The sequence below is a fragment of the Rhincodon typus genome, chromosome 5 (assembly GCF_021869965.1).
Source record: "Rhincodon typus isolate 14 chromosome 5, sRhiTyp1.1, whole genome shotgun sequence".
Lineage (NCBI taxonomy): Eukaryota > Metazoa > Chordata > Chondrichthyes > Orectolobiformes > Rhincodontidae > Rhincodon > Rhincodon typus.
In genome coordinates this window covers 37193399-37218123 of record NC_063336.1, presented here as the reverse complement: position 1 = coordinate 37218123, position 24725 = coordinate 37193399, and the positions used below count along the sequence as shown (strand labels likewise).

The window sequence follows — 24725 nt, the reverse complement described above, 5'->3', positions numbered from 1 at the left end:
GGCCTGCTGTATTCATCCAGCTCTACACCTTGTTATCACAGTTTGTATTAGCTTGTTGGGCAGCATCAATTAGGATGATTGGGAGCTATGCAAAACACATCAACTCTTCTCGGAAACTCATGCAGAACTCATCTGCCTTTACCCAAAGTCTATGTGCCATGAATAGATTGTACGGGGCTTAATTCATCCTCGTCTCCGACATTATCTCCTTCAGAACCATTATCTTATGCAAGTTTCATCACTGCATGATTACTGGCGGATTCAGGTCAGTTACTAATGAGTCTCTGTGGGACAGACAATTGGAAATTATGGCATATGGAAATAATGTGGTGATTCTCTCAAAGAAATAACATAAATTTACAATTTTAATCTCACTGGGCTTTTTACTAATTTCTATACAGCAGCAGGTTGGGCAAACCTCTGCAGAATTTCAGTACCCTAGATTTTGGAACAGTCTCAGACAATTGGAAGACAGCAAACATTACATCTCCATTCAAAAAAAAAGGAAGAAATTGGATGCTAGGTCATCAAATTTAAGACATTGGGAAAATATTAAAATTCATTGTTTAGGATGTAGGCAATTAAAGGGAGGTGATAGACTAGTGGTAATGATGCTGGACTGTTAATCCAGGGACCCAGGTTTGAATCCTGCCAAGACAAATGATGGAATTTGAATTAAATAAAATCTGGAATTAAGAGTCTCATGATGACTAGTAATCCATTGTCAATTGCCAGAAAAAAAACCCCATCTGGTTCACTAATGTCCTTTATGGAAGGAAACTGCCATCCTTATCTGGTCCAGCCTACATGTGACTCCATACCCACAACAATATGGTTGACTCTGAATTACCCTCTGGGCAATTAGGGATGGGCAATAAATGCTGGCCGTAGCCGGTATGCCCTCACCCTGTGATGAATAAAAAATGTAGCAGAAGATTCAGTTAATTTTGTGATTCCCCACAGTCTGGTTTGCAGGTATATTTGGTGGGGTGGGATCTGGGAGAGGAGGCATTGGATGGGACCTGGGGAACAGGAGAGGGGTGAGGCAGGAGACAGCATGGGGGTAGTGTTGGGGGTTGGGGGTGCGGTGTGTTCTCCTTACTTGCCGCTGCTGAAAGCTGTTTCATAATTGCTCGCGCTTCTTCTCTATGCATATGTGGCCTTTGCGCATGATGCCACATGTAAATTTTTGTGATGACCTGTTGGGTCTGGAATTGTGCACATGCACAATGGCCTGCGATTGTGGGTGCCAACAGACATTTCTTTTCACTGCTTTTTTAAAGTTAAGTGTGTTATAATAGTTATTTTTCTGTTACTGAAGAAACCTGGTATAAATTGCTTTTGTCCTGAATAGCCATCAGTTAGGTGAATTGGTCACTTTGGTGGAGGTTGAGTCAATTGGTTTTAAAGTCATTGGTATTTAAAAGAAAGGGTGATCTTATTGCAACAGGATTTAGACGGGCCTTGGTAGAGAGGATACTTTCCCTCATGGATGGATATAGAACAGTTTAAAAGTAAGGAAACTCCCATTCAAGAAGGAGATGAGGCGAATTTTCTTCCCTCAGTCTGTCATTAGTCTTTAGAATTCTCTGCCACAGAGACCCTTCCTTCTGACCTGAAATGTTAACTCTGATTTCTTTTCGTAGATACTGCCAGACCTGCTGAGCATTTTCAGTAATCTCTATTTTGTTTCTGATTTACAAAATCAGCAGTTCTTTTGGTTTTTACTAAGATCACTCCTGGTTGCCTTTTCTCTGCTGTAACCATTCTCACCTTCTGCAGTTTCTCTCCATAATTCAAGTTCCTAAACCCAATTTAAGTTGTTCCTCACTGCAACTTCTTCAATGCCTGGATGTCTTTGTCAATCTGATTGGATTATAGACAGGATTTCACGTCTTGCCAAACCAGCATTCTACAGAAATCAGAATCGCTTCTTGAGAGTTGTATTCTATTTCTATGATGATAGAATTCAAGATCCTATTTGCGAAAATTCCTCCCTCCTTCCTATCTCTTTCAGTTTGATATCATCAGCAAACTTAGTAAGCTGTTTCTGTTCAGAATATTCACAAATCTAACAGAACAAGCAGCATTGATCTGAGACATGCCAATAATCCTTGCAACATCTCACTAATTGCTTTCATGACGATCTTTGGTTAGGCCACTCTTGGAATACTGCGTTCAATTCTTGTCTCCCTGCTATAGGAAGGATGATGTGAAACTTGAAAGGGTTCAGAAAAGACTTACAAGAATGTTGCCAGGGTTGGAGGGTTTGAGCAATAGGGAGAGGCTGAAAAGGCTGGGACTATTTTCCCTGGAGCATTGGAGGCTGAGGAGTGACCTCATAGAGATTTATAAAATCACGAGGGGCATGGATAGAGTGAACAACCAAGGCCTTTTCCCCAGGGCAGGGGAGTCCAAAACTAGAGGGCGTAGATTTAAGGTAAGACGGTAAAGATTTATAAAGGACTTGCGGGGCAACTTTTTCACACACAGGATGGTGTGTGTATGGAATGAGCTGCCAGAAGAAATGGTGGAGGCTGGTACAATTACAATATTTTAAAAGGCATCTGCATGGGTATATTAATAGGAAGGGTTTAGAGGGATATAGGCCAAATGCTGGCAAATGGGACTAGGTTAATTTAGGATATCAGGTTGGACTGAAAGGTCTGTTTCCATGCTGTAAAATTCTGACTATGACTGACTCTAGTTCTGCATGAAAAGTATTTCTGCTTCATTTCAGAAGCATACTACCAACTTTACAGACTAATCTCCTGCTTCACACTTTTTCAAAATCTAGATAAAACAGCATTTATCATATCTATGCAATTCATCTTATTGTTGAAATACAAGAGCTTCATTTAACATAAAATGGAATTTGTGACTGATGCTCTATACTGATGGAAAAGTGCATTTCATACTTTTGTGTTGTGCCTGAGTCATTAGCTGTATCTGTGCAGTCATGACATGAAGTTTACATTTTGTTTTCTTCTTTTCTATAGCAAGACGTAACAATGAAAACCCAGACAGAAACCGAACAAGAAAATGATGCGAAGTCAACTGCGAATCAAAACAGTTTTCAATATTCTATCCTGAACCAACCTGCAACTAAAAAAGGTAGATGCATTGCGTGCTTATGAACTCCCCAAAGCCACAAGATTGGCTATTTCTACCCACTAGCTTCTTCACTTCTGACTTCACCCAACACTTCTTGATGTCAGCTATGTGTTAATTGTAGCAATCATATCTTCCTCACTTCATCATTGCACTTGAGATCTTGATTGGTCAAGGAAATCTCTGACCTTTACCATTCAGCACCCCTATCATCCTCCAATCTACAATTCCCACTTTCTGATCTTCAGCTCCTTCACAAATTCCCAGCCTTCATCTTTGACCAAGCAGAAAACAGCTAGGACTATGGACCTAATCAATCACTGTCTCACCTCTGCCATTTAATTCTGTCACCTTGCAGATAGAGCCATAGGAGTATACAACATTGAAGCTGGCCCTTTGGCCCAACTCGTTTCCTGGTCCCAACCAGGTTTTATAGAGTCAGAGAGCCATACAGCTTGGAAATAGAGCTTTCAGTCCAACCAGTCCATGGCAACCATAACCCCAAACAAGCTAGTCCCACCTGCCTGTGCTTTGCCCAAATTGCTCCAAACATTTCTTATTCACGTACTTATCTAAACGTTGTAACTGTAGCCACATCTACCACTTCCTTTGGAAATTTATTCCACACATGAACCACTCTGTGTTTTTAAAAAAAAAACATTGCCCCTTGTGTCTTTTTTAAATCTTTCTCCTCTCACCTTAAAAATATTCCCCTCTACTCTTGAAATCCCCCAACCTAGGGAAAAGACACCTGCCATTCATCTTATCTACACTCCTCATGATTTTATAAGCCTCTATAATGTCACCTCACAAACTCTTACGCTCCAGTGAAAAAAGTCCCAGCCTATCCAGCCTGTACTTATAACTCAAATCCTCCATTCCTGGCAATGTCCTGGTAAATCTCTTCCGAACCCTCTCCAGCTTAATAATATCTTTCCTGTAAAAGGGAGACCAGAACTGGACACATCAGTTCTGATGAAGAGTCAATGGACCTGAAATGTTGATTCTGCTTTCTCTCCACCGATGTTGCCAGATGTCCTGACTTCCTCTCGCAATTTCTGTTTTTGTTTCAGATTTCCAGCCTCAGAAGTTCTTTGTGTGACTTAATTTGGATGTAGAATGTAGAGGTGTAGACATTAGGTATTTGATTCGTTTAGATGAATCAAAATCAGAAATTACTGGAAAAACCGAGTAGGTTTGGCAGCATCAGTGGAGAGAAAGCAGAGTTAACATTTCATTAATCCTTCTTCAGAACAAGTTTTTCATTTCATTTTTCATTTTCTCATGATTTAGTTTGACTGCCATGTACAGTTTGATTAGCCTTTGTCTGATGAAAATTTCATCTTTTTTCCCAGGACCTATTGGCCTAATTCTCATTGTTGCATCTGTAATTGCTTCTGTAAGTGGACTAATCTTTGGTTATGAACTGGCAAACATTTCCGGAGCTCTTCTACAGCTGAGCACTGAATTCCATCTCACCTGTGAGAAACAAGAAATAATTGTAAGTGCAATCATTATGGGAGGCATAGTGGGTTCCCTTGCTGGTGGTTACATCATTGATCGATGGGAAAGGCGGATAGGAATCGTTGTAACATCTTGCTGTTATGTATTGGGAGCTGTCATTCTATCAGCATCTACCTCCTATGCAATGTTGACTGGAGGGCGCATCATCGTGGGAATTGCTACAACTTCAGGTGTAATTGCAGCATGCATATACCTATCAGAGATTGCACCATCAGACAGAAGAGGCATGCTGGTATCTCTGACTGAATTCATGACTGTTGTTGGTGTTCTGTTTGCCTATGTTTTTAATTATACTTTTTCTCGCACTTCAAATGGATGGCGGTACATGTTTGCAATTGCTATTCCACCTGCGGCACTGCAAGTTATTGGCATATTCTTCCTTCCCCCAAGTCCTCGGTTTATGGTTAAGAAAGGAAATGATGAAAAAGCAAGCCTTGTCCTGAAGAAGATCAGATCATATTCCAATGTTGATGATGAACTGGCAAACATCAAATCTTCCCTGAGCAATGAAAACAATTGTAGGTTTGTAGATCTATTTAGGTCAAACAACCTGAGAATGCGACTCTGTATAGGACTTGGTTTGGCCATATTTTTGCAAGCTACAGGTCAACCAAATGTTTTATTTTATGCATCTATTATTTTAAGATCTGTTGGCTTTGCAAGTGATTCAACAGCAACATTAGCTTCAGTTAGTGTTGGGCTAGTGAAAGTGCTTGGCACAATTTTGGCAATGTTGCTCATTGACAAAGTAGGGCGTAAAACGTTTCTTTGCATTGGAAGTACGATTATGATAATATCATTGATTATATTGGCATTACTGATCCATAAAATCCCAATGCAGTTCACAGATATCTGCAATTATCCTAATCACACTAATCACTGGCAAGATAATATCACATCTTCAATGCATGGACAACATTCAGCAGCTGTTACTGTCTTTCCTTCAAGAATAGACTTTAGTTCATCAGTAACAAAACAAGACAATATGACAATTATGCAAAATGTATCCTCCTCGCCATTTATGGGAAGCCCTGAGACAGATGGACATAGGAATGAACCAATTTCTCCAGCGTTAAAGTGGCTTTGTCTCTGTTTTCTGCTTGTATACGTTGCTGCCTATTCTATAAGTTTTGGACCAGGTAAGCAACTCTTATGTAGAAATGAATCCTACACAGATCATGCCATTGGTTGTAAACTTTATAAACCTTTGGAGTGTAAAAGTTTAAAGGTAAATTCGCTGTAGTCGTATAAAACGTAAGGCTGCTCTGTTGTTAGAGAGATGACTGGTAGTGGTTTAACCTGCAGGTCAGGGGCAAGAGATTGAGAAGGAGAGTCCTTCATGGTAACCTCAGCCAATGCAGGAATTGAACCTGCGCTGTTGGTGTCACTCTGTATCAGAAACCAGCCAACAAGCCAACTGACCTAACCAATGCTCAACTTTACAGTTTTGAATGAGTTGGTTAAAAAAAAAATTGTGGTATAATTTTGAATCAAAATATAATGGTAAGAAACCAAAAATGATTCTGTCCTGTAGTTTGATGTCTGCTGAAATTTTTATTTGTGTTCAAAATAATGGGCAATTTGACTTGTTTGTTGTAAAAGGATTGTCAATGATACATATATTTAATCTTAGAGTACTAACACTGACTTTATTTTCTTCTGTCTTTGACTACAGTAATTTGGGTGCTGCTGAGTGAAATTTTTCCAATAGAGATAAAAGGCAGGGCTGTGGCTCTCATAGGATGCCTGAACTGGGCCTTGAGTCTACTCATTGCTTTGACTTTTCTGTCTGTGACAGGTAAGGCACATCCACAAAGGCTTTTGGCAAATCTAATTATAGGATGAAACCCAGAATTTATATCTTGGGAATAACTGTGGCTATAGATTGAACTCACCATTTATTTGACTCATTTTACTGATCAAAGCAGATTTTCCAAGTCTGACAAAAATGGGCTTGTTCTGACCCAACTTGTGGGCTCGTCTGCACCTCCCGCACAGAAATACAGTTTTCCAATGGAAATCCTGCGCTCCCTGCTATCCGTTAAATGAAAGGACCACAGGCATTGGAAACATTTGCATAGGAAACATTGGACCTGAAGGATATGTTGGAAAATCCACTCGGGAATATCTGTAGAAATGCTGCAGCTGGCCTATAAATAGTACATTGTAGCAGGACCAGAAAGCGAAATAACGGGATGCCAGGGGAATGGTAGAAAAGTTATTTCTTTTACTGTTAAAATTTGGAGATCCCGCTGCAGGAGGTATACATAGAAAGGGCAGGGCTATTTGCAACTGAAGACCACCCTCCAGCAATAGCACGGGCACAAACAGCCTCAAAGAACATCACAAACTGAGACCACATGACTGCAAATAAGGAAGAACTTTGCTGCTGACAACAATCAGGTTTATCTTCTGTATTAAGCACAAATCTTGTGGATCCTATTCACTATGAAATAATTTGGAGATGGTATTTTCATATCTTCTGGGGATGCCGTTTCCGAATTGTGTCCAATAATTGCTATGCTTCATACGCTCTTCCATCATGTTGAACCAATATAGCAAATTGCAGATTCTCAAAATGTAATGGCAGATTTCACTTGCTTGGAATTACTAGTCCTTGTAATTCATAGCCCAGATAATTTAGTTTCTAGATACCATGCACATCATGGTATTTCTTTGACCAGATACCTGCTAAACATGAATTGAACACAAAGTCATTCTTTCCATGAAGGCTAAGGTGTTGCTGTGAATGGACACTATCCTGAAAATTCCCTGTACCTGAATGGGTAGGCCTGAGGTCCACCCATTTAAATGAGGCTAATGAGCAGCAGGCAGTTTGTGGAGATTGCCAGCAAACTCATTTGCAAAGGATTTGGAATATAGGGTTTTTGACTTGCCAGCAGTAGCTTCAGGTACCTGCTTAAAAGGAAGAGATTACACAAAGCTCCTATTGAAATTCCTGAATGTTGTTGGCTCCAAGCAGGTGGGGAGTATTGCTTCACACTCCTGAATACAACGTTCACTGTAAGTGCAATCTCCACCACATACTCTGGTTTAGATATACCCCTCTCAAAACTCAGAAGTCACAGGGATCAACAGCACAAAGTCTGCGTCAGTCAAAAAAACCACCTAACTATTCTAATTCTATTTTCTACGACTTGATCCATGGTCTTGTATGCCTTGGCATCACAAGCGGACATCTAAATTTTTTTTTTTATTCGTTCAAGGGATGAGGGTGCCGCTGGCCAGGCCAGCATTTATTGCCCATCCCTAATTGCTCAGAGGGCAGTTAAAAGTCAACCACATTGCTGTGGGTCTGGAGTCACATGTAGGTCAGACCAGGTAAGGGTGGCAGCTTCCTTCTCCAAAGAACATTAGTGAATCAGATGGATTTTTCCTGACAATTGGCAATGGATTTATGGTCATCATTATATTCTTAATTCCAGATATTTTTTGAATTCAAAGTCCACCATCTGCCACGTTGGGATTTGAATCCAGGTCCCCGGGACATTAGCTGGGTCTGTGGATTAACAGTCCAGTGATAATACCTCTAGGCCATCACCTCCCCATGGGAAGTGAATGTAGTGAGAGTTTCTGCCTCTACTTCCCTTACATGCAGTCATTTCCAGATTCTCACCACCCTCTGGGTGAAAATAATTTTCCTCACATCCCCTCTAAACCTCTGGCCCTCTAACTTAGGTCTATGCCCCGGACATTAATTCCTCCACGAAGGAGAGAGGTTTCTTTCTGTATACTCTCTCTATGCCCCTCATAATTTTATTTATCTCAAAAATTTCACCATCAGCCTCCCTTAGTCTGAGGGAAAACAACGTCAGACTATGCAATCTCTCGTCATAGCTAAAACTTTGCAGCCCAGGTAACATCTTCGTGAATTTCCTCTACACTCTTTTCAGTGTAATCACATCCCTCCTATAATGTGGATTCTAGAACTGTACAAAATACTCCAGCTGTGGCCTAACTAAATTGTATATAGTTAATGTAAATTCATGCAGGAATAAGTAAAAGCCTGACTTGTGGCTTGTACAGGGCAGGCTTTGAAGAGATAGGAGATGAGTTACTCGCTACAGAAGTCCCAATCTCTAACCGGTTTTTGTAGCCACAGTATTTATATGGCCTGTTGAATTCAGTTCTCATCAATAGTATCAGCAGGATGTAGATAGTGGAAGATTCAGCTATGATAATGCCTGTAAATGTCAAGGTAAGAAAAATGGATTTTCTCTTGTTAGAGCTGGTCAATGCCTGGCACTTGCATAGCACAAATGTTACTTTGGTAATTAGCACAAGTCTAAAAGTTGTCCAGTTCGTGCTGTATTTGGATGGACTGTTTTAGTTTCTGAGGAGCTGTGAATGGTGCTGAACATTGTGCAATCACAGGCAACATCCCCACTTCTGACCTTCTGATAGACGGAAGGTCATTGATGAAACAATTGAAATAAGTACTAACCTGAAGGCCTTCTACAGAGATGTCCTGGAACTGAGACGATTGACCTCCAACAATCACAAACCTCGTTTCCAAGAATGGAGAATTTTCCCCTTTTGTCATTGACTGTAGTTTTGTTAGTGCTCCTGATGCCACACTCAGTCAAATGATGTCAAGGGCAATCACCTTTGCTTGCCCTCTGGAGTTTAGCTTTTTTTCTTATGTTTGGACCAAGGCTGTAATGAGGTCAGGAGTTGTACAGGATATACCTGAGCAATTATCCACTTTTACAGATAACATATCAGGCATGACAGCTTATACTCGAGCACAAGTACTATTGCTGGAATCAATATCCAGAGTTTTCAGTCATTTTTGGGTATCATATGGAGTGGAGTGAATTGAATTGACTGACGACTAGCATCTGTGATATTGAGGACCTCAGGAAGAGACTGTGATGGAGCGTCCACTGGAAGCATCCGCTGTCCACCAGTCTTGCACAGCTCCATTATAATGAACAAAGGTTTCCCAATAGAGGTCAACTGCCAGGCAGAGCAAGTTTGTGTTCTGTGAGCATCTTTGCTGCCTTCACACTTGCCACCACAAGCCACAGTGCAAATCCCTTAACGCAGCAAGGTCAGATGGCGGTATCATGGTAAAGTCATTGAATTAGTAATCCAGAGGTTCAGGTCAATGGTCTTGGGACATGTGTTCAATTCTACCATGGCAGCTGCTGGAATTTGAATTCATTTAATAAGTCCAGTGTTCTGAAAGGCCTTTGCAGCTAAAATGCAGCATGAGTCTGGCAAGTTCATCACAGCTTCAAATCTACCTCAACTTTTGACCAGGTATGAACAATATTGATCCATGGGATTGATGCAACATAATGTTCTTCTGCATAATGCTTCGCTGCACATTGACTTGGTCTTTAGTTATTTTTTGCCTGTCATTTCTAAGCATTATGCAAAGTGTTATTTTGTCTTTATATCTTTCCCAAACTGCCGTCCTCACCTTAGGTAAGTCTTGGATCTGATTAACCCACTTAAGAGGAAACTACCGGAAATTCTAACTAAGCTGTAAAGCATTGTACATTGTTTCTAATATTCTGTCTTTAATTTGCTAAAATAAAAGTTTAAAATCTCATGTCCCATCTCCAACACATGAGAAGTATATTGGAATTATTAACACACGAGCTGAACCAAATTGACTTAAATCTTAAGCCATTTTCCCAACGGTCCAGGTACTTAACTAGTCCTTCTGATTATGTAAATATTTATTAAATATTCAGCTGGTTGGCTGAGTGATTACTTTTAATATTAGTCAAACTAGACTAGCCAATGTCACCAAAAAAGCAACATGCTAATGTTTTGATTGCTCATGCTTCATCGACGCAGCTGAATGAACTTTTTCCATTTTATAAGCCCAGAACTCAGTGTACTGGGATAAATCACCCTTACTTCATATACATGACAACTCTCCAAGATTTATAGAATAGGACATACAATTTTCCTATCTATCTCATGTTACTGAATCAGCCCTTGGCTGGGACAGCCAAAACTTTCTTTTCTAATTGTAAAGCTAAGTAGAAAAGTCAGATATGCTAGAAATTGGACGAGAATGTGTTTCAAATGATCCCTGTATTTATATAGACTTATATTTTGTGTTAATAAGTTTCAAATATGGATAAGGAATGAGTGGAAATGGAAAACTAAACCAAGATGCAACCCAACAACTCTTCGGACTTTTTCTCCATTGACTAGAGCATAAACCAAATGATGCAAAAAGGGTCTAGGCCCGAAATGTCAGACTTCCTGCTCCTCTGATGCTGCTTGGCCTGCTGTGTTCATCCAGCTCTACACCTTGTTATCTCAGATGCAAAATGCTTCTGCCTATACCTGGATGAGTGTTCAGAAAGAACATTTAAATAAAGGCCCGTTGAGTCATTTTCAGAATATTGCCTTAACAGCCCTAGGAAGAATAAACCAAACTATTTTCAAATTACTATTTTACTAGCAGTTCAGAGACTCCAACCTTGTGCTGTATTAGATTACCAAAGCTTGCAGCAGCAAAACTGCACCCAAATGTTGGCAGTACTCCCTGGTGTACATTGTAGATTTCATTTTATATGACCATCCTGTGAGCAAATCTACTGTCAAGTATTCTCATTACAAAAATGACCAAATTTTAAAGGTAGTTTATTAGATGTAAAGCTTTGGAGATTTTTTTACAATAAAAAACCCACATCATGTACTTGTGATCCTTAGACTTCAGCAAAGCTCAGAGTGAATCTTTGTGGTGAGTAGGAAATCTGCCTTAATGGAGATGAAGCCTAATGAAAAAGTGAGACTATAGTGTCTTATCATAGTGAAATATCAGCAACCACTTCATACAAGTAATTGTTTTGAAAATTCGTTGACTAATGAGTATTGGCATCTCACTGGAGAATGTTTGGCTTTGCACTTCCAAAGATTAAATCATTATTTGAAATGCTTTAAAGAATTCAACCACAATGAGGTACTATTGACTGAGATTCTTATCACCTAAAATTAAAAGGTCACATTTGGATCAACTCAGTTGCAGTTGATGGAAAATTGAGTCCAAATAACTCAACTATCCAGCGAGTGTATTTATCACGATTAAACAAAAGTTCTTACACAGTGAATATTGAAACAGTTGAAATTTCCAAGACTAAGATCAATAGATTTTTGTTGAATGGAGTTTTCAAGAGATACATTGGCAAGTAAATGGATTTGTGATAAAGGCCAGCCAGAATTTAATTGGATAATAAACTCAAGGGACTTACTGCCTCTTCATGATTTTGTGTTCCTATTGCAGGAACATACATTAACAAAGTATTTGTTTGACAAACAAGTGGGTCCTCCACGCACAACTTTCTGCCAATTAAAAAATAACTTACAGCTGGCTGAAGCATACACTGAATTCATGTCTTTAGAGTGAACTAGTCTTTGTGTGGTAATTTTGATTTTGTTCTGATAGCAAACCTGTGGAGTGTGAAGCTATCATAAAATTGTTTTTTTCTTTTGGAAATGTGCTTACGTTTATTGTTATTTGATGGTTCCAGAATTAATTGGCCTCATGTGGGTTCTTCTAATATACGCAATTCTCAGTTTTGTTGGATTGCTTTTTATCATATTCGTTATACCTGAGACAAAAGGTCAGACCCTAGAGGAGATATCCCAACAGCTAGACCAAAGGTAAGTTGACGTAAAATCCAATATTCATGTGGTAAGTACAACTTGTCAATGAATCAGATTTAATGGTGGCCAGCATTTTGTAGTAGGCAAAAAAATTAACTAGGATGGGTAATGTCAGTGAGGTTACACAGTTGGACAGTTTCTAGCTGCCTTTGTGATGGCTGACTCAATATTCTTGGCTGTTCTGACATTTTAGGACATTAAGCTTGAAAAAGTCATTTTATTTTGTTCTAGTTCTTACAATAATGCAACAGAATTAAACCATCTTCAGTTTATTTCTTAAGCTGATTTTTATAAGTCAAGCTTTATCAGTATGTAGACTTTACTTATGCAAGTTCCAATTTAATCATGAATGGGAGGATAATGAAGGCAGTAAAGCACAGAAAGGCCAATTACTAAACTGTTTTTGGTTTTCTTCATTAGGCTGACCCAATGGCAAGTCAGTGTAATAAGAGTGTTATATAACTTGTTTATTGCATTATGAGGTTGTCTACTAATGAAAACAAATGTCATAGGCCCTTCAGCCCTAAATGACCCTTACGGAAACTAGAAATAGGCAATAAATGGAGGCCTCGGTTAAAGAGCAGAAGGTGCTAGTAATATGCAATAGTTCTGAATTAAATGTCCAGGGCTAGTTCAGGGTGGAACAAGGCTGCAGAGGTATGAAAACAAAGGTAAAGGTTTCAAATTCAATATCATGGACATGGGAAGTCACTGGAGCTTGGGAAGGATGGATATGAAGATTGTATGTGATTTTGGGTAGAAAGGAGCAGTAGCAATTTTGAATAGTTGAAGTATCTGTTGTGCAGGGCCAAAGACATATAAAGAATAGACACAAGAAATCACCTCTCAAGATTATGAATCTGTGCCATATCTTTGGGAAGAAGATCACCCATGAGTAACATTATGAAAGTGAAAATTTGGGCCTAGCAACAGACTGGTAATAGAGTATTGTACAAGTTGGCAAATTGTGTACCATATGGCAAGCCATGCAATAAGCTGTGCTTTGCATCTCCACTATCATTCTCTAACCTTTCTGCTGTCGGTTCATCTGTCTTAAATGAGCTACAATTCTTTCCAGCTAAATAATCAACATCATTGGTTGGTTAATTTGGTAAATAGGTGAAAACAAGATCGAAATATGTGCAGTGTAAACATGTTTGCTTTAATAGCTGGTTTTAGCACAAGTTCTCCCTAATTGCTGATAATTATAATTTGAATTTGTCTGGGGATGTTCAGAGATTTCTGCAGGTTTAGCAATGAACTGCAGATCAGATCATTTTTTTCTGTGGAGCAGTAAATGTGTGATCTCCACATTCACTTCCACTGACAGTGTACCATCTGAAATATTGTAGAAACTTTCAGGATTCCTTTCGGACTGAACAAGGGGGCATAGTGGACATAGCACTATATATCCTGAGGATGACCTGCGAAGGACAAATGTCCTATCGATGTGATGATGTGGGAAGGGGGAGAAGCACTCCTCTTCACCCTCCTGCTCCTCCCCCTTGTAGCAGCTGGTGCTGTTTCACCCATGGCCTCCTCCCATTCCTCTTGCACAACAAGAGCGCCCTCTATAGCAAATTATAGGTGACTCCAAGAAGGTAGAATAGTACAGCACTCATTCACTTCAGATTAAATCCTGAAAGTATTTTCAGAACAAAACTCACTAAAGTCTTTACAAAGTATCCCAGAACATCTTCCAAACATTTTGTTTTCCCAAACTCCAGCAGCAAAAGAATAGAAAGATCAAATATCTTGACATAATATTTGAAATTCTCAGAAATTATTATTTTGCATGTGTTAAACTAGTTGCAGTGAAGATTAATTAAGTGCTATCCAAAAAAAAATGGTGTGCCTTCTCTTGAATAAGCATTGGTAGGAAATTTAAATGTCAGTCAGCCCTTTAGCAAGCCTTGGGCCTCTATTGGTACCAGCTTCAACTTTCCCTACTAAGGCAGCAACTTTTGTCAAAGCTGGGATTAACTGGTATTTCAGCAATCTACAATTTCTCAGACAGGAATTCAGCTGGTGTGAAATGTCAGCAAACTGCCACTTGTACCACTCTTTGACTGATTATAATGGCTTTAGATGTTGTGTTTCAGTTCCCATGGAATCAGAAATGAAGTTTGCAACATAATTTGTATGGTCAAAAGGCAGATCATTGAATTTCACTTGAATAAGCTGTAGTCTCACTAGAAAATTTGTACTTGCATTCAACAATGTACCGTGTAGTATACATTAGTTAATCTTATAGTTATTTTCAGCTGTGCTTGAGTTTATCCTGATATAGTTTCAGCCTGACCTACTTTAAACAAAGGCAACTCTTTGAAAATTGTTTGGCTTATCTTAATGCCTAGAATGGCCACTGATTTAACAGAAGAAATAGATCTGTCGTTGAAGCATCAAATACAAAATTGAATTCTAATAATCATGAAATGTTGACAATCCTCCAGGTACAACAGAACTCCAATTTGCTGTACAACTGAGCACATTAAGAAACTGATTCCAGGAATAGTTCTGAAGCGGAGAGATGGTGAGCGCTTCATCTGGGCTACTGACATCCAATACCATACAGATGGCTTGGAAAATTCTTTTGGTGACCGTACCTTGTAACTTGTACCCCAAACACAAAATTATTTTTGGAAGAGATGATGCACTGTTTTAAACCAAAAATGTTATTCATTCTCATTCTTCAAGTTGTTTTATATTTATTGGGACACAATTTTATATAAATAAATTACAACACACAAATACTCATAACTATACTAACAATCTCAAAATCAAATTAGCGGAAAGTTTCTATGAGTGGAATTTAATATTTTTGGCTGATGTGATGTTTGCTGGAGGAGGCATTTAACCAGGCAAAAGTCACATGGATGGCTTTCCCACCCTACTGCCACTTGAATGCCTTAAGTGGGGATTTAATATTTTAATAAAGGGCTCCATCCTGCCACTGGTGGTATTAAACCAAATAGCAAGTGCAAGACCCACCCCACGGGAAATATGACAAACTATATCTTACAGGGTGGTAGCCTTGTTCAAAGACACAGTCTCTGACAGAGGGACCTGGCGTCAAGAAGTGGCGGTGGTGTAGGGTCGGCATGCCATTCCTTTGTCCGAGCTACTGAATCCTTCATTTCCAAGATACCGACCTCATGATTCTACTGTCATTATTACTGTGGCCTGAAGCATTGACACTGGGTCTTGAGGTGGCACTACTGTTCAACCCAAGCTGCCAGTCTCTGATTAGCTAATAGTTTTTGATGGGTAGGACTTCTGCCTTCGGTTCCTTGATCCTGGGAAAGATTTGCTGCTGACAAGTTAAGAGCCTGAATGGTACTTACTTGAGTAGATAGTTGCCAATGCTCATCCACTGGTGGGTGAGACAACAGTTCCTTCCATTATATCCAGCACTGTATGATAAGGAGTCCATGCCCCTTCTGGCAGGGGTACACTTTACTTCTCTAAGTATAACAAGTTCAGATACAAATTGGCAAGTGTGGAAAAGTTGGATTTAGAGACACCTGGAAGTATACAGAATAGTACTAGAGTTTAACCCATTAAAACCATGAGACTTACTGTGTTTTGAATAATTATTTCAATGGCTACTCTTGATTTCTCAAGAGCTTTTTAATTTTCAAGGACTACGTTTTTGTCTTTATTCTCACCAGCTGCTGTTTCAGACGATGCAGTTACACAGTAACATTACTTTCTGCATTTGTGTTACTTTTTTGGGGGTGTTTCTTCCTTTGAAAGATAAGATAGCACAAATATTGAAGATTTCATACATACAATATATTTTAGTAAATCTTTAAACTTGGGAATCTATAAATGTGTTTCGTTAATTCATTGTAAACAAGTCTTCCATCCTCTGGATCTTTCTGTACATTCACCAAAATAGATAGTTGATAAATTTATGTAAAAATGATGTAATATTAATCCTGATTTTCCACGAATTATGAAACTAGTAAAGATATAATTTGTAAATAGCTTCCTGAAAAAAAAATTGTAAAAATTGAATGTAAAATGCCAACTGTCATTTAGGGAATCGATTTGTAGATTATCTACAACTTTGTCTTCTCTGCCTCTACCCATAGAAAATATTTAAAGACCCTGATTCCCTCCCATTTACAGAAAGTCATTTTGTGTGGCCTCTCCTCTCAGCCTATTGAGTAAAACAAGTGGTTATAAGTTCCAATAAATTTGGACAGCAATGGATAAAGTTACAAGATGAGCAAGCATTGAGGAACCTATTTTCCCGATCATTTGTGAAACAACAGATAGCGGTGTCTGGCTGTTTGCTCATTCCTATCTCCACCCCTGGGCTCTGTGCCCCACCCCAACCCGTCAGCCAACATTTGGACTCTGCTCCTTTCCTCACTCCCCCAAGGTGCAACTCAATCTCGACCCCGATGGGTACTCAGCACAGTGAATAGCCACTGCTTCACTGGCATGAAATTCTCCTGCAAAGTGGCCCAGGGAATTACCAGAGTAGTTTCTCCAGCTATGTCTATTCCTTCTCCCCCACTTTTTGCTCCTCCAATCACAGATTCTGTCTCCGCAAGATTCAGAGGGAGGGAATCTGTGATGAGTGGAGCTAGAGCAACCTGCATTGGGAGATAAAATCTCTGATTGGATGAGCAGCTGCTTACAGATGTACATGAATGTCTTTTGTGGGCATTTTCAGGGGCAAATTCATTTGCTTCCCCCATGTATTTTGAGTTTTGCAGCTTACCCTGTAGTGCACCCATTCCTGCACATACACCCAGCATCAGTCTGCCCATTAAGACATGGTTTATAACATGGTTATCAACCACTATATGTAAAGAATCCCAGTCGTAGTGACAGGAATACCCTTGGCAGAATCCATCAGTGAACTGTACTGGCTGGTCATGGTCCTGGTCACAGTGATCTTTCCTGGCTCTCAGGTATCAGATTGTTGCACGTGTCAAAGAGAAAGGAATTTCAGCCATGGCCTCTGGATATGTAGTTTTGCCCAGAGATCAAAAAAAGTCTTTTCAACTGTTTACTGTTTGCTAAGACCATTTCTGGGTGCAGAAGGGACAGGTTGCACCTGAACAAGCCTGGACAAGTATCACTATGGGAAGTTTCACTGGTGTTGTTTGGGATTGTTGGAATGGGGTATCATGAGAAGAGAGTTGTATCATATTACATAGAAATGGATTGAAAAGGATGATAAATACAAAAGCAAGTTTGCAAGGCATGTGTGTAAATGCACAAGAGCATGGTGAATAAAGTTGTGAGTTAAATGCACAAACAGCCATGCTATTGTGGCAACGACAAAAATGTGGCTTAAAATGACAACAGCTGTGTGAAAAAATATCAAAAATATAAAGATAGGCATGGGAAACTAGGAGGTGATTGAGCTTGGAGGGATTGATTAGGCAAGCCATTGCAATGTTGGAAAAAGAGATGTCCTTTTGGGGGCAAGGACAGAGTCTTTTTGGCTAGAGTTGCAAAGCAAAAAGTATATGATCACACTATGAGGGATATTCTGTAGATCTCCATATCATGAAAGATGGAGGAGCATATCTGCAGGGAAATCACAGATGTGCAAAAGCAAAAATGTTTTGGGGTCTTTAATTACCTGAATATTGCTTGGGATGATGCCATTGAATAGTGTGTAAAGAGGAGGAGGAATTTTGTTCCTGGCCTAACAGTAAAGGAGGCATTTGCTGGATCTGAAGCTGAAGAATGTCCAAGTGCTTGTGGGGGAACGTTTGCTTCGAGTGATCAGTGAATTCTAAAATTTAGATTATTAGAGGAGAAGAACAAGGGTCAATCTAAATTAGAACATCTAAACTGGAAAAGGATCAATTTAAATGGTATGACAAAGGATCTAGCCAAAGCAAATGGAATCCAAGACCTACAGGAAGAACGGTAATGAAATAGAGTGAGCCTCAAGCCGGAGATGCTTAAGGTACATGTTAAGTATATTGCAACAAGCATGAAAGGCAAGGGAATCAATGTTTTGGGTGATGAGAAAAATAGAGAAAATTCTGAAGCACTTCACATAAACTCTTCATGTTCGGACCAGGCCAAATACAACAGGTTGAGAGTGGAAGTGAAGAGAAAAATAACACAGCAAAGATATAACATGATAATAGGATAAAACCCCCAAATCTTCTAGGACTGCGCAGTTCGGACAACATCAGAGTATTTGCGATACATGGACTCCCAGAAGTATTGGTCACAGATAACAGGCCATCATTTACCAGCAGGGAATTTGAATATTTTCTTAAGTTGAATAGTTTTTGACATATAAGGACAGATCCATACCATCCATCATCCAATGATGTGGCAGAGAGCACTCCAAACTTTGAAGGCTTAAAGAGATAACCTGCAGCTTCACTAGATGCTGAACTGTCCTGGTTCCTATTTGATTATAGGACCACCCCTCATGCAACTACACAGTTGCTAACAGGCTGCAAACACCACACCATCTGATCTTCACAGACGTGCAGGGGGAGGATGAAGCAGCATTAGGAACACCAATGGTGGACATAAGACTCTGCTAAGCAAGAGAGACAGATACTTCAGAGGACAAAGTTTGGTGTAGGAACCACAGGAATGGCCCTGCATGGGTAAAAAGCATGGTCGATGTGAGGTCAGGTCCAGTGATGTATAACGTTCAAGTAGGAGCGACAATCCAGAACAAGCACATGGGCCTAATGAAAGCTGCAAACTCACAAACGGTGAGGGAACAAAACATGTCAAGCTCCTCAACAGCCTCTCTGACTGTTCTGAGTAGGTTCTCCCTCTCTGTCAAACATTGAAGGTACCTCAGAATCTGAGATGGACACAGCAGATGTTGCTGCCTCGACACCTTTGCCACCTGAAGAAGAGAATGAATTTCTTCCGAGACATTCCAGGCACGAGAGGTGAGCTACTGTACGTTACACACGACTTGTATCAGAAGCAGAGTCGGTGGAAACTGACCGGGTGCTAAAACACCCCAGGAGGAGCTACAAAAAAGAGAACTGACCTATGTCTTTGGACCCAGAGGAGAAGGGATGTAGTGATTGTAATGAGATTAACCAGGTGGATCTCATACAATACGAGTTCCCTGATTGGGGCTGTTAATCTGGTCCAATCAGGGAGTCCTGGCTGACAGATAAAAACAGGAATATTAGACATCCTGTTCACTTTGAGGGAGCTGGATCAGTGTCAATGACTTTCCACATGTAAATAAAGGGTGACTTGGTGATGGGATACGGGCCTCTGTGGAGTTATTTCATTTAGGTTGGGCTGCAAATGCTACTCTAGCCAGCAACATCCACATCCTGTAAATTAATAACTTAAAACAGAAAATACTTTGTATCTATGCTTTTCAGGAATAGGATACTGACAAAGTTATGGGGGTATAGACAAGGTGAATAGCAAGGGTATTTTCCCTCGGGTGAGAGAGTTTAAAACCAAGGGGCATATTTTTCAGGTGAGAGGTGAAAGTTTTTGAAAGGACATGAGGGGCAAGAGTTGGCCCAGTAATCTTGGCAATCAGGAACACCGTCCAAATGCAGAGGAAGGAACAGAAGCACCAATCAAGTCTGTGGGACCTAATGGCCCTCATTACCTTGAAGCTGCAACAGTGCAAAGAATTTTGTGTGCGTCTATCTGTCTTCATGGACAGGAGCATGTTGGCTGCTTTGGTAAGTCAGACCCAGTATCCTCAGGGCATGCTGAGGATGCACACGGACTTGTAGTCCATTGCACCACTCATTGTTCCTCAGGACCAAAGGCATGGCAACAGGGTAGCGCGAAACATTGACCCCACTGCAAGTTCTCTTCCACATTCAAGGAGACAGTACAGTACTGGGAGGCACACATTGGTGGATGAACCACACACACCGGCCTGCAAAGTCTCCTCAGGACACTGCAGATGTGGCTAGGACTCCCAACTCCCTGCCTACCTCTGACTCTTGGACATTCAGGCTGAGGAGGATCAACTTGTCCATCGAGATTCAAGCATCCCTGGGGCTACTTGATCAAACTTGCAGGGCTATCAGGTTCCGTTGCCAAACAAGCTCCACTCCAGCTACAGAACAAGGGAGTACACCAATATGAGGTAGGAGGGACTGGAAGAAGAAAACTTATTTAGGGCACTTGGGTGACACAGATGACAATGGTTTGTACATGTTTCTCAGCTTATGGGGTGTAATACACAAAGAGAAGTTCAATACCGTAGGATGTCCCTGGGTAAGGCAGTCTCCATGTCTGTGTCCTGTACAGAGCATCGATCTGAGATCAAAGTTCTTTCCCTTCTTAAAGCCCTGTGTTCGGAGTTAGCTGAATTTCCTTCCTTTGCAAGTTGAGTTACCTACCCCACTCACTGTATGTTCGCAGCCATTTTCTTCACCATTTCACATTTTGAATTTGCATCACAATAGAAGGCAAGTGAGTGCTCCTCTGCCAGTGGTTTCCAGCCTCAGCCTGAATGTGTCAGTGAGCCCCCAGGCATTCACAATCCCTCCTTTAGGCCTCACATTATCCTGAGTCCCCACTCAATCCATTTACACAGATCTATATCTGCTCACCTCCACCGCCTCCCCCCCCCCCAACACCAGTCCCGGTATATGAAGTGACCATGCCTGCCATGGTCATTCACTGCCTCCCAGTTCCTTGAAGACAGGGTTCTCCTCACCATGCACAGCCCTCCCCCTCCTTTTCAAGCCGTGTTTTACAATATGCCCTTAGCCCCTTGCAGATACTCTTCCCCCTTCACAATTGTACTCTACCCTTCACCAGACCCTGAAGACCCCAATCCCAAAGGCCAACCTGCTGAGAATCAATCCCATGGCTATGGTTGCCCTTGACCCCACCAAGTTCACCCTTTCCTCTTATTTTCTATGGATGGAGCCAATGGACTGACCGTGTCCTACTCTGACCAACCTGACTCGATTGTCCTGACTGGTGCCTATATTTTGACACTCCTACCCCTCCCTCCGGACTGTCGGCTATGAAGCCAAAGGACTGAACCTGACTCACTCTCTGGACTGCAGAGGCACACATAGCCATCCTGAGCGAAAATAGGCAGCAGTTATTGCCAATCCCTAATTGCCCAGAGGGCAGTTAAGTATTGACCATATTGCTTTGGGTCTGGAGTCACATGTAGGTCAGACCAGGTAAGGATGGCAGTTTCCTTCCCTAAAGAACATTAGTGAACCGGATGGGTTTTTCCAACAATTGGCAATAGATTCATTAAAAAAAACTCTTAACTCCAGATTTTTTTATTGAATTCAAATTTCATCATCTGCTGTACCAGGATTCGAACCCAGGTCCACAGATCATTATCTGGATCTCAAGATTAACAGTTTAGCCTTAATACCACTAGGCCATCACCTCCCTCAAAAAATTGTGAGGAGTGGAGATACAGTAGATAGGAGAAACCTGTTTCCCTTTGCGGAGAGTTAAAAAAAAAACAGGGATCATAGATTCAAGCTAAGTGGCAGAAGGATTGAGAGGAAGTGAGGAAGAACTTTTTAATGCAGAGGGTCATGGGTGTCTGGAATCCATTGCCTGAGGTGGAGGCAGAGACCAAAGCTGTTCCAAAAAGTACCTGATTGTGCACCTTAAGTGCTGTAAGCTGCAGGTCCAAGTGCCATGTGCAAGAAGATGGAATTTTTAACTAATTCTTTGTGGGATGAGGCTGTCGCTGGCTAGGCCAGAAAGGGCATCTAGGTGTCTTTGTGGCGGCATGGACAAGATGGACTGAATGGATCCCTTCTCTGCTGTATTATTTCTACGGTTCTACAGTTTGGAGAGGTAAGGTAACCCTATCAATGTGATTCTGGATAACATTTTGGAGTTAGGCACTCTTGGTGGGGGAACAGTCCAAGCTGCTCCTGGTAGGGGGACTGGTAGAGTTAAGTAACCTGACAGGGGCAACAGATATCCTAGGGTGATGGTAGTTATGTATTCTTTGGGATTATTAACAGTAGAGAAAGTTGTGTCTGAAAACTTTGGAGCTGTAAAGCTGTGAAAGGCTTGTAAAAAATATTAATAACTGTCAAGAAATGTAAAATCTATTAACAACTGTCAGTTTTTATTTCACGAATGAGAGTGGTCTACTACACAGAACTTTAAAGAATAGTTTTCCTCCTGTGCACGTGGTACCAGTAGATACAAGGTGAATTGGGACAGTAAATAAAGAGGAAAGGATGGTACGTGGAAGTATGCACTAAGTTGGCATAGAGGGTAACAAGAATCATGGGGATGGATGGACGGCATTGGGTGCTATGTCTTGGCATGGATGGAGCAGGGAGGAATGTCTAGGGGTGAAGGGCAGTGAGGAAATGTGAGGATAGAGAGCTGGAGAGATACTTTGTTTTATTATAACAAGGTGTAGAGCTGGATGAACACAGCAGGCCAAGCAGCATCAGAGGAGCAGGAAAGCTTTGTTAAGAAAATTGCACAACAAAAACAGGCCAGCAAAGCTCCAAATATGCCACCAATCTGGGTCAAGTTGTCCGATCTCAGCCACTGCAGTTAGTTGGGTAATACAACCACACTCAACATGGAGAGGGGATAAGTCAACTAATGTGTCCATTTGTGACTGATACTGAAACGGAATTAGGCTAATTTGAGTACTCCAAAGTCTCAGTCTGAATCACAAACTGGCAGCCCAAATCTCCATAGATCCATCACTTTCATTTGGTTCAAATGTGCCCATGCCCTTTCCTCAGGCTGACCGACAACTGGGTATTTTTTCATCCCCACAATCTCTGAACTATGAATCTTATGTTCCCTTACCTTTCAAAAGTTGGTTTATCATGGTGTTCTGAGACTTTGTCAGATCCACCTGCACCACAAACAAATGTTTGTGTTTTTCTCAAAGCCAGCTCTACAAGCATTCAGACAAAACTTCTGCAAAATCAACCATGAAGGGCAGCTGAAAAACATCTCCCCTGCCAAATCCTGTAACTCAACCCTCAAATGGCCAGCGTTCTGGGGGGAGGAGGCATACAAAAACACACCAAAGACACACTGAAGCACTACTTGAATTATAACAGCATTAACATTAATGACTGGGTTGTGCTTTCTGCCATTGGTTCAAAATGCCAACAACTTGCTCATCAAGCTGCATTATGCTGAGTCTAAATGCCTTAATCATGAAGCAGGACAGCAGCAGAGAAGATAAGAAAGCAAATCTGAAGAAGTCATCTTGGACTCAAAACATTAATTCTATCTCTCTCTTCACTGATGCTATTAGACTTGCTGAGTTTCTCCAGCACTTTGTTTTTATTTCAGATTAGAAGTATTTTGGTTCAATTTTCTGATTGATACTGGTTTACTCATGGATTCTGATAGCCTGGAGAAGATCAGCAGTCATTGCAGCTACATCATTGCAGATTTGTTGGAAAAGAGAGAAGGAAGACTCCATCCTGTGTTCATTTTGTTCATTTGACCTTGGTTTTGTAGATGGCTGTGGTGGCTTAAAAAATCTTTGGATTTTATGACAGTGTACTATCTGATTTCTCTGATTTTCTCTTCTTGCCACTGACATTTACCTAACAGAATGTTCTTCAAGGTTCAACTTTGAGCTGTTGGAATGCTATCTTCTTCACAAGTGAACTTGGGCTGTTCTGCCAGATGATGTAATCTGCTCTATTTGTATTCCAGGAATTTCTGCATTGCTTTGATTGAACCAATCCTGGTGACGATAATGTTCAAATCTAATGCTCTTGCACAGGAGTCCAGTGTAATCGACTTTATTTAATCCCATTGTTCTGAAAGTAAGTTAGGTGTGTGAAGATCTTCCAGACTAGAGGTGAGCAGCTTTTGGAATTCCTCTTTGGTCAAGCTGCTTTTGGGCTAAGACTTTTTTGCGATGTTTTATGGTGGTGGAAGCTCATTACCAGTGAAACATGCCAATGATTTGCCCAGTAGGCAACAGTCTCCTGCAAAGATCAATTGATATTGGCATCTCTTAGATCTATCACTGAACCAATGGCATAATTCAGAAGATGCTAACAATTTGGTCTGGAAGTCTCCACATGTTTTTGTATAGGTCTTTCTGGGGAAGGTAGTATTTGTTACGATGAGATCATGCTGTGTACTTTTTTTTTAAAGCAGTAGAGCACCTTTGCCTTGACATTTTCCCCAATGTTTCCTCTCCAGACATTGGGATCATAGCTGTGGCATTAAAGGAATAGTTTCTTCTTTTGGGATAAGAATGAGGCCTTCAAGGTCAGCATAGAACTTTTTCTTGACATCTCCACCATAATCAAGAGTCAGAGCATAACCATTGATGGCAATGGCAGAGATAGTAGGAACTGCAGATGCTGGAAAATCTCAGATAGCAAGGTGTAGAGCTGGATGAACACAGCAGGCCAAGCAGCATCAGAGGAGCAGGAAGGCTGACGTTTTGGGCCTAGACCCTTCTTCAGAAATGGGGGAGGGGAAGGGGGTTCTGA

At 40.8% G+C, this 24725-nt stretch overlaps 1 protein-coding gene across 3 annotated transcripts in view; it reads left to right on the top strand.

The window, feature by feature from the left end:
* The window catches only part of slc2a12 (solute carrier family 2 member 12), a 38753-nt gene that overhangs the window by 7392 nt on the left and 6636 nt on the right, over positions 1–24725 (top strand). For 2 of the 3 annotated variants that reach the window (XM_048596914.1, XM_048596915.1), the window contains exons 2-6: positions 3000–3114; positions 4467–5774; positions 6311–6433; positions 12156–12288; positions 14745–14964. In XM_048596914.1, coding sequence (XP_048452871.1) covers positions 3012–3114; positions 4467–5774; positions 6311–6433; positions 12156–12288; positions 14745–14904 — 1827 coding nt within the window. In that variant the 5' untranslated portion in view covers positions 3000–3011 and the 3' untranslated portion in view covers positions 14905–14964. Of the gene's footprint in view, positions 1–2999; positions 3115–4466; positions 5775–6310; positions 6434–12155; positions 12289–14744; positions 14965–24725 lie in introns of those variants that run through there. The other variant, XM_048596916.1, reaches the window with a different exon arrangement.